General features: G+C 34.9%; 1 protein-coding gene across 32 annotated transcripts in view; it reads left to right on the plus strand.

The window, feature by feature from the left end:
* Window positions 1–17,145, plus strand: part of ANK2 (ankyrin 2) — a 689,779-nt gene that overhangs the window by 503,311 nt on the left and 169,323 nt on the right. For all 32 annotated transcript variants that reach the window (XM_082462711.1, XM_082462716.1, XM_082462697.1 and 29 more), the window contains 2 exons: window positions 3,565–3,663; window positions 5,865–5,963. In XM_082462711.1, coding sequence (XP_082318837.1) covers window positions 3,565–3,663; window positions 5,865–5,963 — 198 coding nt within the window. The remainder of the gene's footprint in view (window positions 1–3,564; window positions 3,664–5,864; window positions 5,964–17,145) is intronic.

Raw genomic sequence — 17,145 nt, forward strand, 5'->3', positions numbered from 1 at the left:
CATCAAGATAACCCATCTAAAATAGACACAAGGACATAAATATTGCTCAAATGGACATTGCTTGTATCTGCCTTATGTAAAAACCAAATTCGTAGTAACATTTTATGATTCCGTGAAGCCATTTCTGTAGGGAATAGAGATAACATGGCCCGGGTATGTTGCTTTTTGGTGATCTTACTGAATGTCTACCCTGATATTAATCTAGGAGAATGAATAGTTAATGTTTCTGTTAAATATGAGTTTGCCTCAGAACACTTTTTGGCCAGAACTCAGTAAGCTCATCATGAGTGTTCTAATAAATGCAGAAAGTGACAATATCTTCTGTTTTGATATAAAAAAGGACCTATGTGCCTCAAACACCATATGTGTGGGAGGCATTACTGGGAAAATACTAGGTCCTGCCCTGTATTTGAACCCAAATACAAAAAGTCTGACCAGTTCTGCATGTCTACCTCCTTCCCACCCCACATCCAACAAAGTGAAAAATATCTAACAACAAAACATCCTTTGGAATATGGGCCAGTATTGGTAATTGACTGTGGAAAGCTGAAGAGCGTTAGTGTAGCTCCTATGGGAAATTTGGATTTTAGAAGCATGACCTGAGGGACTCACCCAAATGGGTTAACTACAAAATACATTCTCAAATAGTTAGCTGAGCTGTACTATTAAATATGTTTATTTATCACTTTCCATTTTAAACAAGATTAATTTATATGTGAGCTCATATTCACAAGATCAAACATTTTGGTGTTAAGTCCAGTTGCTGCTGAGTTGCTTTTTCTGATAACAATTACCCAACATTTTCAATTGCTAATTAAATATATTTTGGGTTAGAAATTCTAAAACCAAAACATTAGCTTAAAGAAAGTTGCTTGTCTTCTGTTTCCTACAGCTGAAGGACATGAATTCAACGGTATGATAGCAGTCCCAATTTGATTGTATTTTAAAAGAAGGCAGCTTAAGAGTTTACAACATTTATAATTAGAATTTCACCTATTATCATCTGTGCCTTTATAATCACTCTAGTTTCGGTAGTATTAGTGTTATAGAAATCTTGAAGACATATGTATATCCTGAATTCGATTTACATATTATACACAATTTCGTTTCTGAACTATTCCCTCATATAAAAAATTTTAGTCATATTCTTAATGACTTTTTAAATGAATTGCAACTATATTGCAGTGATTTGTAGTAGGATCTTTGTGCCCCCCCAAAAAGGTACTTTGTCCTCATAAAATTCTTTTAATTTAGATCCCAGCCTTGTAATTAATTGAGAAGAAAGCTGGCCAATTATTGAGAAAATGTTCTATCCTGTTCTGCAGATTTAAATGTTTTCTGTTTGTGTTTTTGTGTGTGTGAAAATGAGGTTGGCTACGTTTTGAATTCATGAAAAGAAAAGTCTGGAGTAAACTAAGATAAATAGTTTGGCATTGGAGTCCTCCTTAGAATAATGTCTCCTGAAATTGTTTAATTTAAATATATATTTGAACTTCATAAGTTTTTAGATTGTGTCAACTATATTCTATTTGAGATAGGGTCTTGTTACCTTTGTTAACTTTTAAAAAAGTTTTTGTCAATATTTATTGAAACATGAACATAGTAAGTTTAGTGTTCTAACAGTGTGGTCTACAGCAAGTTAAAGCTTTCAGCTGAGCTGATGCTGTAGTGACAGGAGTAATGTCTCCCGGAGGGGAGATTGAGAAGAATATCGTAAATGCTCTAACCTTCAGAAAGTTGGTCACTCACGTAATCAAATAAAAATTTACACCTTTAAAAAGTCTTAATTCTCAAACCTTTCTATTTTAAATGTCATAGAAATTTACATTCAGAATGCACTGTTGAGATCATTTTCAAGCCAGTGTAGGGTAGGAATTGAGGAAAAGGAAAGGCAACTTCTTACAAGAAACATCTTTTAAAAAAAGAAACATCTTAAAATGCAAAATTATTTAAATATTAGTTTGCTAGGCTATTTCAAAAATTCCCAAGGATTGGAACATTTGATTCTTACAGACTGAAAGAATGGATCCACTCTCCAAAACATTTAAGCAATGGCTCATGATACAGAGTAAAAGATTTCTTCCTGTAAACAACCTAGGAATATCAATAAATGTCATGCTGAAGAATATATAAAGTAAAAAGATATCGGGAAAGTTAAAGGCTCTTAACTATCATCAGGCTTAATTAGCTCCTTAAAAATTCCTACCCAATGGACATACTGCTTTCCCTTCTTTATTTGTTAGAATGAGTTTACTGTTCGTGAAATAGATTACCTCTGTTTAAATCAAATACATCCTTTTGCTAATGAGACTGGGTGTTGAGTAATTAACTCAGAAAACAACTTTAAAGTATAATGCTTTCCTTGGTCTGGTAAAGGGAGTGAAATTAATTTTCTTTGCGGAATCATTTGTGTACAGTCAACACCATTAACATCATTTGCATACTAGTAGAAACCAGGGGTCATAAAACTTCATATTTTTCAAGTTTTTATTATATTGTCAATTCATTTGTTAAATTTTCTAGGAATATACATAATCATAAATTTCAAAATTTAATTTAATAAATGGTAATAATAAATTTAATTCTTATCATTTTGTGCCAGTAAATATATGGAAACCATGACATGAATGTATTAATAGTAGCGAATACAACTTTGTCAGCTACTCAAAGTTAAATGTTGGTGACAAACCAGGACCATGTTTTGCAAAGAAGAAAAACAAATATTACTTTATTTTTGAGTCACATATAAAAGCCTGAATACTTTTCATAAGAAAATCATTAAGTATAAGGTATACAATGACCACAAATAGGAAATCTGCCATGAAGCAATTTGTACTTGTATTTGGTTCTTCCTATATGTATGACAAGATCTGCTTTCAAACTTTGTCAGTATAATATATGTAGATACCATATTTAGTGAAATTTTCAAAGAATTTTTTCAATGCTATGGTGAGTAATGAATTTTTCAGGAATTTAGATAGATTGAAACCAGATATTACAGTACTATCATAGATTATAAGATAAATTTTTGAAAAAAACCCTCAAGACAAATTAGTGACATAGTGCTAAATGTTTTTTTAAGTACAATGTTGTCCTTACAAAGTTGTGTTACCTTAGAATTTGTCTTATGACACTGTAATTACTTTTTATGAAGAGGACATTTCTCTCCCATTTGTTAAAAAAGTAAGATTTATTTAAAGCTCTTTATGTTCTAGAAACTATACAGAACTTTATTTCTGGCTGGCACAACAAATGATACAGAGTTGCTCTTTTTCTTTCCTCATTGGAAAAGTATTTAGATATTTCTTAGTCTAAAAAGAAAGTTTGTTGAAATGAAGTTGAAGATCCACATTTCTAATGAATATTTACCTCTTTGCCTCTCTGAATCAAAATCACTGGAAATTAGTCTCTCTGAAATTAATCGCTTCAAGCTAATGCAAAAAGAAAGAGAAAATGCGGGGATCAGAGTCTGTCTATCTTCTGGGTTATATACTTGCATAAGATCAGCAACTGTCTGCCTCATCATTACTCCACTTCTGAGGCCTTGTTTGTTTCTCTTCTCAGAATGGACTCAACGCTCTCCATCTGGCTGCCAAGGAAGGCCACGTGGGGCTGGTTCACGAGCTGCTGGGAAGAGGGTCCGCTGTGGATTCTGCCACTAAGGTAATGTTTATGCTAGTAGGATTTATTTCCCTGGAAAAGAGGAAATGATTTAAAGCTTCTTTTCCCGGGTTATACATTTCAGAGGTTTGCTGGAACACCAAAGATTCTTAACAATGCAGAACTGAAATTGAAACTCTGTCCATTAAACTTTGCAGAGTTTGAATGGTTTCGTTTAGGGACTTATCAGAGACTGAAGAATTCTGTATCTCTAGTTTCTAGTATTCTATCTTTTTTCCTTTGATTCACAGAGAGACTAGACTAATATAATCCTCTGTAGACAAAAGCACCTATTTTCCCAAGGTTAATTCATTTTTTGAAATAATTGATGTAGTAAACTTCTCAATGGAAATGAACAAGTAATTTTCATGCTTTCATTCAGTTGTTATATCTTTTAATGTATTCATTTAACTTGGTAAGAGAATATACAGATCCTTTATACTCTAATGGAAAAGAGATTTTGGGATCATGGAAAATGATCTAATGGAAAATTAGATTTTGTCACTGTAACATGTGTTTTTAAAGAAATTTGACTTATTTTTAAAGGAATTTACAAGATGCTTGGTATACTACAACCTGTTACTTCCTTGTTGATACTGCTTTTGGTTAAATATATTTGAACCTTGTCTTTGGGGGATCATTTCAGAAACAACAGGTGTTTTAAAAAAATATCAGTAGTGACAAATCTTTGTCTTTAGAAGGTGAAATTTTAATTTGGAAAAAAAACAGTAGCCAATCAGAATCACGCCATTTGACCAGGGCTGCAGTGTGACAGTTTGGTCGTGGGAGATGCGGAGAGAGTTGGCAGGCACTCAAACCCCCAGCTGGGTCATTAGTCTAATCAGGGATAGACAGAGTGCTGGAGTAAATTAGGGATATGGCCAGTTAACCTGGGTTTCCAACACCTCATACATAATTGCCAAAATGTAGACTGACCCTGCTCACAGTATAGTGTACAGCAGTTCTAGTGGAAACTTAAAAACAAAAACAAACAAAAAACTCTTTGGCAGTTCCAAAGATGTTAAAATATAAGTTTGCTTTGTAAGAAATTGCTTACTTTAAAGAGAGAATAAACATTTTTGTTAACATTTCTCTTGACAACATGAGATAAATATTCAACAAATATTTAAGAATGTCAGTTTGAATGTATATCAAATTATTTGCTTCCCCTGAGTTGCTCATATTAATATATTCATTAAACCAATCACTCTTTCTTGCTTAAGTGTTTATTAGCGTTTATTTCCTTTCCTTTAAACTCTATTGATGTTTTAAAATATAGGTTCATTTTTAATCACAGATTACAATTGTAGAATTTTAGATCCAGAAAAATATCTCATTAAATCTCCTCATTTAAAGAGAAGGCAACTAAGCCTTCAAAATAGTACGAGTGGATAAAGGCCCACGGTGAGTAGGTGGCAGAAAGAGAACTAGTGTCCAAAATTTATGGCTTTGAATGTATAGATTTGCTTGGTTTTTATTTTTCTTTTTGTTATTTGTTTTAATCCCATGATAGGCATCTTTCAGTCTCTTAACCTATATTTTCTTTTCATGATAGTTTTAAATTATTTTTCATTTTTGTTTGGTACTGTTGATGATAAATTTTGACGTAGCAAATGGTAGAAATTATTGGTAACATTGTATAGTTCATGTGAAATTTATTATTTTATTCCCAAAATATTTTGAACAACCATGTGTTCCAGTGACTCAAAATACAACTGTGAATTGTCAGTTTCTCTACCACTGAAAATTCCTAGGTTTCTCTGAAAGGTGAAATAAGTTCAATGGTTCAGATAAACTTTGTTGTTGTTTTTTTTAGTTAATATTATCTTGGTGTAGGACTCTTTTGTTGTAATAACGTGAATGGTAATATTGTCTCTCTCTCTCTCACACACACACACACACACACACACACACACAGACACGCACGTACACACATCCCAGATTATTTGATTCAGTAAGAACTCAGTCTTTTCATGTTCTTAACACTAAACTGGAATTGTGCAGGATAGAAAAGGAAGACACTGTATGGGATGGCCAATGTTTTGATGGTAAAAATTATCTTTTCCCAAGGTGGGCTGCAATCTTGATAGAATGACAAGTTTTAACCACTTCAAATCATCAGCAAAATTGAAAATACCTGTACATTTTGATTTCTACAAAATTTGGAAGCCTCCAACATTTTCCATTTTGTTTCTCCAAAACAGAAAGGAAATACTGCTCTTCACATTGCATCTTTGGCTGGACAAGCAGAAGTTGTCAAAGTTCTCGTTAAGGAAGGAGCCAATATTAATGCACAGTCTCAGGTATTACCTTCAGATTTTCTCTGATGTAAATGAATTTAACTTAGAACAGCCTTGTGAAATTGATTTAATGGGTTTAGCCAGCTGTTGGGTAGATAGATTTACTATAAACACTCTGTGATTTATTTCGGGCAAGTTATTTTATTAACTCATGTCGTGACATTTCTTATTTTCGTGAGGTATCATCATCTCCCTCTTTTTTTCTAGCTTCTTTTTTATTTTTAATTTATTTTATTGAAGTCTAGTTGGTTGACAATGTTGTGTTAATTTCCACTATACAGCAAAGTGATTCAGTTATACATATATATATACATTCTTTTTCGTATTCTTTTCCATTATGGTTTATCACAGGAAAACCATATAGAAAACCATTGAATATAGTTCCCTGTGCTACACAGTAGGAGCTTGTTGTTCATCCATATAGAGATACAATGATTTGCATCTGCTCATCCCAAACTCCCAGTCCCTCCCCCCACCTCACCACCCCCTTGGCAGCCATAAGTCTGTTCTCTATGCCTGTGAGTCTGTTTCTGTTTCATCGATAAGTTCATTTGTGTCACATTTTAGATCCCACACATAAGGGATATCGTATGGTATCATTTGATATCATTTGTCTTCCTCTTTCTGACTTACTTCACTTAGCACATCATCTCCTCTTTTTATAACTGAAAATTTGACAAGTTCACAGTCTATCATTGTCTTTAAGTGCAAAAAGAAAAAATATATAGTGTTTTTTCTAGAATGACAGTGACGTCTGTGAAAGATGAATTATTCATGCAAGTTATGTTGCTTTCTAAAAGTATTTTCTCTTCTTCTTAAATTTAAAAAATTCTCAAAAGATTTGTATTCCAGTGGGAAATCTGCTATAAGGTGGGAATCACACTACTTTGGGTACTTCGCATATAAAATATGGTTTTTACAAAGCTCCTAAGGGAAAGGAAAATTCGAGACCCACAGCTTTATGATGCATGTAATAACAATTGTATAGAACAGGGAATGATATTCTTAAAATGAAATTAAGAACAATTTTAAAAGAATAATCAAAATACATCATACTATAAAATTGATCCCTATTTTTTCTCTGGTTGAAAAGGGGAAGAAAATATTGCCTTGCTCAAAGCTTTACTCTTAGTATCTGTTATGTATTTATGCAGAAATTGAGGTGCATATCTTTATAATCAAATCCATTTCTTCTATCTTTTAAAGTTTTTAGTCTTTCTAATAACATAGGCCACACCATACAGGCTATTGGCAAAATAAACCAGTTCCTCTCTATCCATTCTTTGGGCCTTTGAAGGCCTTTGTATAGGAATATGTGTTACCTATATTGTTCATTCATTCGTCGTGCAGACATGACTCTACTTGTATAAATGGCACAAGTTCTGGACCCATAAAATACCAATGGGGAAAGGTTAGAAGGAGCCCTATTTTCTTTGACCTTAATTATAGGGAACAATCTGTTTAAATTATGACAGACAAGACATTATCCATTTTTATCTCTATAATATCATGCTGCTTTGAATAACCACATTTTCCCTTTACAACCCACATTCTTAGTTAAGTGCACATCAGTATTTTAACATTTTTTGAGAATATGCCATATTCTAAAATCTTTGTTAAATGAAATGCTTTAAAAAATTGGTATCATTCGTAAAGAACTCTGGTGTATTCTATAATGTATAATGGCATCTTGGGCTTAGAGACATAGGATACTACAAAACTGACTGTTCCAAAGTAAGGGATAAAAACTTTTCTTTACAGCTGGAGAAGATCTTTTTGCTTTAGAGCAGAGGTTCTCAAACTTTAGCCTGTGTCACCTGCAGGGCTTGTTAAAACACCTGTTTCTGGGCCCCACCTTAGATTTTCTGGTTCAGTTCTGGCTAGGGACCTGAGAATTTTCATTTCTTACAAGTTCTCAGGTAGTGCTGGTGCTGCTGGTACAGGGACTACACTTTGAGAACCTTCGATTTAGAGAATGTAAGAGAAAACTGAGTGTAAGAATATCGCAGTAAGATTGTTTAAATATAGATTCAACTACATGCATGAATCAGTAGTTTGTGTTCTTAAAAAAGCATGGAAATAAAAGCCTTCCATCGCCCGTAGGAGGTTACTTTTGACAGGGCGTTCACATATATGTTGGTGCTGTTAATATCTCTAAAAAGAGCTTGCTTACTTTCCTCAAAATGACTAGTTGAACATAGTGATTTCATAAAAGTTGACAGGTATCAAATGCTGCAAGGTAAAAACTTGTTAAAAATTGTATCAGTTGTTATACTGTTTTATGAGACATTAGATGCTTTGGAGACTTTTCAAGGAAAACAAGCTAAAACCATTTAATCAGTGATTTGCCTTCAGTGTCAATGAGGCTGTTCTTTATAGTCACAATCATGCCAGATAATAGATCTTAAAGGAAAATTTATATTATCGATGAGATTAAAATAATCTTTGTACTGTACTCAGTTAGCTCTATTTAGATTTATATTGTAGGAAATCCTGACAGATAGTTTCACACTGATTTTTATATTGTGAGACAGTTTTAATTTATACTGTACGAACAATTAGTAATTAAAATTTAGGGTGTTTTTCTAAATGCATAAGTCATTTGATAAGACCTGTGTCATCATTTGCTATTAAATTTAGGTAGCCATCATTAACAATTAACAAAAATTATTATTACTTAGAATATTTTATAATTTAATAATTGAAATTAAAAGGCAGGAATTTATATAAAAGAGGTTGATTATTTTGCCCTGTGTGTGAGCAAATTCCAAAGGCATGGTTTTAAGGATTGTTGAGGGGGAATGTGAACCCCTCTCCACGTATGATTCTTGTTGGTGGTGTCTTGTTTACGATGCAAATTTCTTGTGTGACAACAATGAATGTCAGGTGAATGGTTAGGAGCCATGTTCATGATAGTTGAACAGTCACTCCCTTTTGAGAACCAGAAAAAGGGCATAGGAATCCCAGATGCACCACATAAATTCTGAAGTTTGTACTCAAATTATACCTTCTCCTACATCTTTTTAAGAACATAATACAAAGTGGGTGCAGAATAATCTGTTATTATAGGAACGTGGGTGACTGCCTAGTAGTTTACATTTGACAAACTTCTGAGTTACTTGGAAATGGAGCACTAAGGTTATTGTTGAATTAAGAAGGTAGGAAACTCTGAAAAGCTCCAAGGAACAATCACTCCGTAAACATTTACAGGCTCCTAGGTTATGGAGATGTACGCCTCTGTGGAATTTTTCTGCATTCTCTACGTAAGCTATGAGATCCACAGGAGACTGACCTTCACATGGCACAGTGCCAATTTTGGTAGGCAATGTGCTTAATTCGTGAAGAATTCCAGAACACTAGCAGGGGCAATTTAAGTGTTTTAAATAGAATTATGTGACTGATACAATAACAGTCAACAAATGTTTAAGTTTCTGTGCTCGATGGTGGTAGCAGTGTAGTTTCTACTGAGTCAGTTCTTGGTGTGATTTTAAGCCTTGCCTCGACCGTGTAGCTCTCTGGCTTGGTTCTTTAGTCTCCTGGATTTAGTGGTGTGAAGATCTCATCAAGATCTCAGTGAAAGCTGTTTTGGTGGAATAATGGTGCTGGAAGTCAAATTAGAGTGATTTGAGGAATGCTATTTGCCTTGAAGGTGGTTGCTTGCTTTCTGAAAAACGCAGGCACGTTCATAAAATTTAAACATATTAACATCCTTTAAACAGTCCTATATAAGTAATGCTGGAATGCTTTCCAGCTATCTGTGCAGACATTTGTTTGTCACTGTTATAACCTGTAAACCTATTAGACTTGGAGATATGACTTTAAAAAATTGTTCCAGTTATATATTATCAAAGAAATTATACTTTGAGAAGGTTTTAAAAATATTCTCAGAGTGATGAGTTTCTCTAAATTCTTGTAGCCTTTTTTGCCTGTTGATATTTGCCCATCTCAGGTTTATTTTTTAAATGTATAGTTACAGTTTCTGCAAGGTGGTAAACTTCTTGGGAGCAGATAATTTTTCTCGTACTTTGTAGTTTTAGGATTTGGCACAATGCCTTGCTTATTTACAACTGGAGGCTAAACATATGCATGTATCCTCTTCACGTATAAGAATTAGCTTTGGTGTGTATTCCACTCATTCCTAACAGTAGATGTTAATATTAATAATAGTACAAATAATATTATTGGCTGCCAGGCACTGTCTCTGGTGCATTGTGTGCATTATCTCTTTTGATCTTCATTGACTCTGTCAGTATTGATGACAGACTGAGACAAAGATGGTTCATTTACCTGCTCATAATTTTCTTCTCCAGGCAAAACTGCTTCTCATAGTTCCCGTAACAGTTCTACCTTCACTACAGACCCCAGAGAATAATTTTTTAAATTCCTCTTTCTTTTGGCCCAAACCCTATTAAGGTCCAAGTAAGCTGATTCTCCTGAAGTAGAATCCATGCAAAAGGTTTAAGGTGAAAATTTTTTACTTGGTACTTTTTGTGAACTGTAAACGCTGTATCTCTGCAAAATGTTCAAAGCATGAACCAAGTGCTGTTGCTTCCAAGGAAATCTGGCCTGAGAAATCGCCCCTCTTTAATCTTCTCTACCAAAATGTGACTTCTTGTTCCTCATATATGAGAGTATTGTTTTTAGATCTTTATTATAGTGTCCGTATATAAAATTATTAAAATCACAACAACCACTGAAATAGAACAAAGTGACTTAAAAATAGGTATTTGGTTTTTGATTTTACAAAGAAAACTGGTGTATGTTATTTATATTTTACCACAGCTTAAAAAGCAAACTGAGTCCTAGAATAGGTGATATCTCCATACAGCTAAGTGAAACTGTGGAGCGTGGGGGGCATAGAACTTGCGGTCAGCTGTAGCTCTCTCTCTTTTACCTTATTCAGTGGATCCTATGATGTTTGAGTTCTCTGACAGTTATAGAGAGAGAGGAAAATGTGATTTCATTAGAAGAAAGGCTGGGCTAGAAGCTCTCATGAGACTGTTTTAGAAGTATACATCCAGGGAGCTGAGGGTTGCTTGGAATAGATTCCGGATGCCAAAGAAATACAACCCAATTGTAATACCTTGCACTTAGACTCTTAATTTTATAGAGTGTTTTTATGTGTTCTTTAATCTCATTTTATCTTTATAGTGATGTGAATCAGCAGTGATTATTCTCATTTTGGATATGGGGAAAATTGAGGCACAAATAAGAAAACCAAGGTCTTATAACAAATTAGCAATGGAGCCACAAACCCAAATGGCATGGACCTCTCCCTTCCCAAAATCCTCAGCACTGTTTCCCATTAAGCTGTCTCTACACCTTCTGTCTCCTCTAAGGAGGTCCAAGACCCTACTTACATCCCACAAGAGCCAGGTCTATGGCTTAACTGCCATCCATTCTCTCCTGGTCTGTCCACTCAGATGCTGGGAATACTAAAAGCATTTCACAGAAGCTAGACAACTAGCAAGTAAAGGGATTCATTAGCACTGTGACACTCAGCCATCCATTTTCTTAGAGTGTTCTCTTACCAAACGATTTTTAACACAGGGAAGACTATACTTTCTGAAATGTGGTTTGTGATTGTTTTGATTCATTTTTCTTCTCTATGTCTACAATGTTCTACTTTTTCTTGGAATTTCTTATGTTTTCAGTCCTTTTACGAGGATTTCAGGAACACTATATTTTTGTTTTTATTTTATTTTGATGGTAAGTGAGTCCAAATAAGATATTCTGATTTGGTATTCTTGATACCATATTTTACTGAATTTACTTCTATTTTTCTTGAATCCTTTTGCCTATTTTATGCTCTCTACTCTGTGTTCATTTAATCCTGGAAATTTTATTCCAGAAGAAGACTTTCCTATTTGTAACACAAACATGATTAGGCTGTTATTTTATTAGCTTTCAGATGTTCAGATTATGACCAGTAATGCCAGTTGCAAGATTACATGACCATTGATTACACCCCCATAATTTTAGGGGTGCATACACCCATTATATGCAATGATAAATGTCTTTTCAGGTGTAGCTTCCAATAGCTTTTTCTTCATTGGCACTCACCCATTGTCAAACACAATTTGAATTGGGCTGTGAAGAGGAAGAAAGCCTACACAGTTGGCCAGCATGCCCACTACACTGAATCACTTCCATATGGCCATAGAGCCATCCTTGCCTCTCAAAATAAAAACTCATAATGGAACATTCCATTCTGTCAACGCACACACACACACACACACACACACGCACAGTATAAAATGGGATTCATGATCACAGATTCCAAAAAAGGTTTTGTTTTCAGCTTTTTTTCCAAACATATACATATGGTTCTTTTTTAATAAGGCTCTTGGTTTTTTAATTGGGAAAGTTACTATTGTAATACAAATTCTCCAAAGTTAAGATGATGGCATGTACTTGCATTTGACCAGAGATACGAGAGAAGTCAGGATGTTTTTGTTGTCTTTTTGACTCTGAAAATCAGTTTATTGGGTGATTACAAGTTTGCAAGAGCATCTGCATTCCTCAGCTTTCCAAATTAAATAAAGGAAATATGCTTTCTCCAGTTCTCCATCCTCCAATATGCTTAGAGAAATGATGAGAATTGATATCTTTAAAAATTTGCTTTGAATGGAATTATTATCTCAGATCCCAGTAGAATTAAAATTACTAGTCTGCTAAATACACACATATCTGAAAAGACATGATGTTTTTCACCCACAGTAAAATAAAGCAAATTTAAAATTTTGAAATAAAATTAATACACATATTTTGTCTTTATGCAGATTTATCTGGGGACAGGTGAGGTGGAAAGACTGAATATTAATTGGCATTTTTTCCTGAAATTGATTGAATTAAGGCATAAGCATCATCAAATCTATTTCTTTGGTACATGTCCCATTTATTTATCCCTTCACAAGCCTATCCAAGTCCAATATTACTGCATTTTAAAGGAAATAAATTTGTAGTAAGGGAAGACTTGTAGGGAGAAGAGTAAAATGGCAAAGATAGCTCCAAATTTCTGTTAATAAATATGGAGTTCAAATTTCATACAGAAGACCATTCTTTCTCTCTCCTTCTGAGTTAATATGGAGGATAAGCTACTCCGGCAGCAAACAGTTAGAAGAGCACTGTAGCAGTCTACCTCTTACTCCAGATCTCACAGCTTAACGTGTTCATTCCACAGCAACCAAGACATAGGTGAAACAATCAGGAAGACCTCAAAACAATCATCCTTTAAGGCAAAGACCACAAAACAAAGCAAAATTGGAAAAATATGACACTAAATAAAACTTCCCAATAGAAAATTGTTGGAAGTAGTCATTCATTCCCTCCCTCCTTCCCTCACTCACTCAGCAGGTATTTGGGAATTTAATGTGTGCTCTCTAATAGGTGGGGGTGGTGGAGTCTGAGGAAGTGATGACTAAACTGCTCTCTTTTTTTAAAACTCATAGATAATTTAAAAAAATTTTTCCCCAAATTTATTGAGGTATAATTGACAAGTAAAATTGTGAGATAGTTGAAGTGTACAATGTGATGATTTGACATACATATCCTTTGTGAAAGGATTCCCCCCCATTGAGTTAATTAACAATCTATCACCTCACGTCTTTCCTTCCTTCCTTCCCTCCTTTCTTTTCTTTCTTTCTTTCTTTCTTTCTTTCTTTCTTTCTTTCTTTCTTTCTTTCTTTCTTTCTTTCTTTCTTTCTTTCTTCCTTCCTTCTTTCCTTCCTTCCTTCCTTCCTTCCTTCCTTTCTTTCTTTCTTTCTTTCTTTCTTTCTTTCTTTCTTTCTTTCTTTCTTTCTTTCTTTCTTAACATTTAAGTTCTACTCTCTTAGCAAATTTCAGTTATACAAGTGTTATCAGCTATAGCCACCATGTTATACATTAGATCCTCAAACTTTATTGATCTTATAACTGAAAGTTCATACACTTTACCAACCTCTATTTGTCTCAACCCCCAGCCCCTGGCAACTACTTTTCTATGCACTGTTTCTATGAGTCTGGCTTTTGTTTTTTTAGATTCCACATGTGAGTGACACCACGTGATGCTTGTGTTTCTCTGTCTGACATTTCATTTAGCATAATGACCTCCAGTGACCTGTTCTCTTAAAGAAAGGATTGATATGAAAACGAGGGGTAAGAGGTGATAAAGTGTGCTATGGGAAAATGATATAGTACGTGCAAGAGCCTAAAAGAAATCTGGGAGTTGAAACATTAGTGGGAAATGTGGTATATATGAGGGCTGAGAGAGAAAGTCAGATCCTATGGGACCTTGTGAGCCATATTAAGGATTTCGTTTTAAGATGTTTATCCTAAGCCCAGTATGAGATGGAGGTGGCGGGTAGAGCAAGACAAGATTTGGATTTTGAAAAGCTCACCTGCTGCATTTCGGAGAACAGCTTGGAGGGAGGCCAGGACAGATGCAAAGCAAAGTATTTGGAGACTGCTACAGAGGTTGACTCTAGACAGTCGGTGATATTAGTTAGAGTGGAGTGCTTGCTGCTGGTTTGGGTGATGGAGGAAGGGAACTGCTTTGAGAGAGATTAGGACCTCTTTCAGAGCACTTGGTGATGATGGCAGAAGGGAGGTGAGGAAGAGGATGGTACAAGGATGACTTTGGGATTTCTCCTCTGTCAGTATGGGTGGTGATGCAGTCCATTGATATAGAGAACACGGGATAAGGACAAGGTTTTGTTTTTGTTTTGGGTGGGAAGGAGGGTAGAGAGCATGAGTTGTATTTTAAGTGCTTGTTAGACATCCAAGAGGAGGTTTTAATGGTAAGTCTGAGCTGCAAGTCTAGAGCTCAGAGGAGAATTCTGGAATGAAATGAAGACATTTATGGGTCATCTGACAGAAGTGGTTATTGAAGCAATGGACTTGAATGAGACTGCCAAAGCAGTGAAGCCAGGGAGAAGTGGAAGAGGGTCTAGGTTTTAAGGAAATTTTTCAGATTGGAGAAAGTGAGGTGATAAAGAAAATTTGGGATATATGGCCAAAATTTTGAAAAATTTATAGTAATTGTCCAGAGGACTGTGGATTCTTAATGTACAGTGAGTGAAAAATAGCAGGTTTGTAAGAACTAGAATGAGAACCAATCAAGACCAGTGTAATAAGCAGTTGATTTAAACTTAGACAGGCTTCAGTTTAGCAGTGGTTAAGAGCAACATCTCTGGGGTCAGACAATCTGGAATCCCGAATCCTGCCCCCATCACCCACCTCCTACCCTTGTGATTTGGGGCAAGTTACTTATCATATCTGTGTCTGGATTTACTCATCTGTAAAACAGGAGTAATTATAGTACATAAAATGTAGGGCTGTTGTGAGGATCGAAGTATACAGCACAAACCGTGACACATAGCAAGTGCTCTATGTTAGATGCTGTTGTCATTTTTATTCTTTCTGTGGACCTAAGATTAGAGCCAGACATTTTCTTGTTGTTAAAATAAGGGAACTTTGTCCCAGCTTTCGACAAGAGAATCCTGAGTTTGACTGATTAGACCATCTTAAATCTCTTGGCCAAACTTGAACCACTCATTGTATCTAAGAGAATCGAATGTGTTGATTGGCTTAAGTCATCGGATGCTCTTCCTGGAGCTGGAAGATGAGAAGTTCAGCTTTGCTGGAATTACATGAACTATGTGAGGAAAGACATACTCTAAGGAAAAACCAGGATGCTTTCAAAAAAAGAGGAGGGATCCTGGGTAGGCATCAACCAATACCTATTACTATATCTTGGACACTCCATTTAAAAAATTCATTATAGATTATATTAGTTGTATACTACATCTGTTTATTTGGTTTTTTTTTTTTTTGGACTCTGAATAAAAAAAAAATTCATCTGCTTCCTTCAATTTTAAAATTTCATTTACTTTCTTTTAAAATTCATTTGCTTTCGCTATGTTTATTTAAAAATTCATTTGCCTCTCATTTTTTGTTTACAAATCCAAGGAGATTAACTATATAGTTATTCAGTAATGGCTTAACAATGTAATGAGGTATTTATTCATTTTTGTAAAGTAAAACACGGAGATAAATGTTTTCAGCATTTTGGAGTTTATGTGAGAATGAAGAGAACATCACCAGCCACCTCATGTCCTTCGTAGAATGAGCTGGTGGAAAGTCACCTGTTAAATTTAAATTTTAAACAAATAAAGGAGAGAAGCATAAACCTAAGTTATTCACCATTGTCAGGAATTGAGGGTAAACTGTTAGTCAGAAGCTGTTTATTGGGTGCTTACTGTGTACTCAGCAGAGTTCTCATTGCTGTGGAGGGTTCTAAACAAGTGTTAGGCAGGAAGCTGCTTTTAAAAGTACATAGGCTACCTGCAAAGTCAGGACAAGTACACCAGAAACAAAAGCAAACAACAGAAGATGGTAGATGATTTCAGCCTTCCTCTCTAGACTATATTCTAGAGAAGAAGGTTGAAATTGGCCAAATTCTATTAATGAAAAATTCTCAGAGGACCTTAACCCATCACTGAAAGGTCTGGAGGGGAAATTGAAACAGAAGACTTTCCACATGGGAAGATTAGTTACAACAGTGGTGGGAGGTACAATTGAGCTTGGTGAGTGTAGAAATATTGGTGAGACAGGCTAGTCTGGAACAACATCAGAATGTCCATTGAAGGTTTGTTCTTAATATGACAATGGAGCTAAGGTATAAAATGTCTTCATCTTTAGCCATGGCTTGTGAAAAACTGATATTTAATTATGGTCAGTAAGATGACAATCAATTCAGGAAAGTGTTGAAAATAGTTTCAGGAAGCTTAGTTCAGGTTGTTGTATAGGGTGCACTGGAGTGAGTGACTTGAAATATGTAAAATAGTTCACACGTTTTCTTGGTAATTTATCCATGAGGAGGTGAAAGCGGTGATTATGGGAATACAGTATTTTCGGTGGTGTTTCTGATTGCTGGCAATACCCAGACATGATAAAATACTGTCTGTCAAATTTGCTGCTAAAACACATGACAGGATAGTGTAGTAGAAAGAACATGAGCTCTAGAATTAGTTATACGTGGATTCAAATCCCAGCTCCACGTTGTAAGTGGTGTGAAACTTTAGGAATGCTTCCTAATCCCTGTGAGTGTTAATTTCCTTAAGTCATATAGAGATATATTACTTATTTCACTGGGCTGTTAGGATTAAATAACAAATATAATGTGTGTAGTTTTCTCTCCTCACTA

This window comes from Balaenoptera physalus (genome assembly GCF_965194825.1).
Source record: "Balaenoptera physalus genome assembly, chromosome: 5".
Taxonomy (NCBI): domain Eukaryota; kingdom Metazoa; phylum Chordata; class Mammalia; order Artiodactyla; family Balaenopteridae; genus Balaenoptera; species Balaenoptera physalus.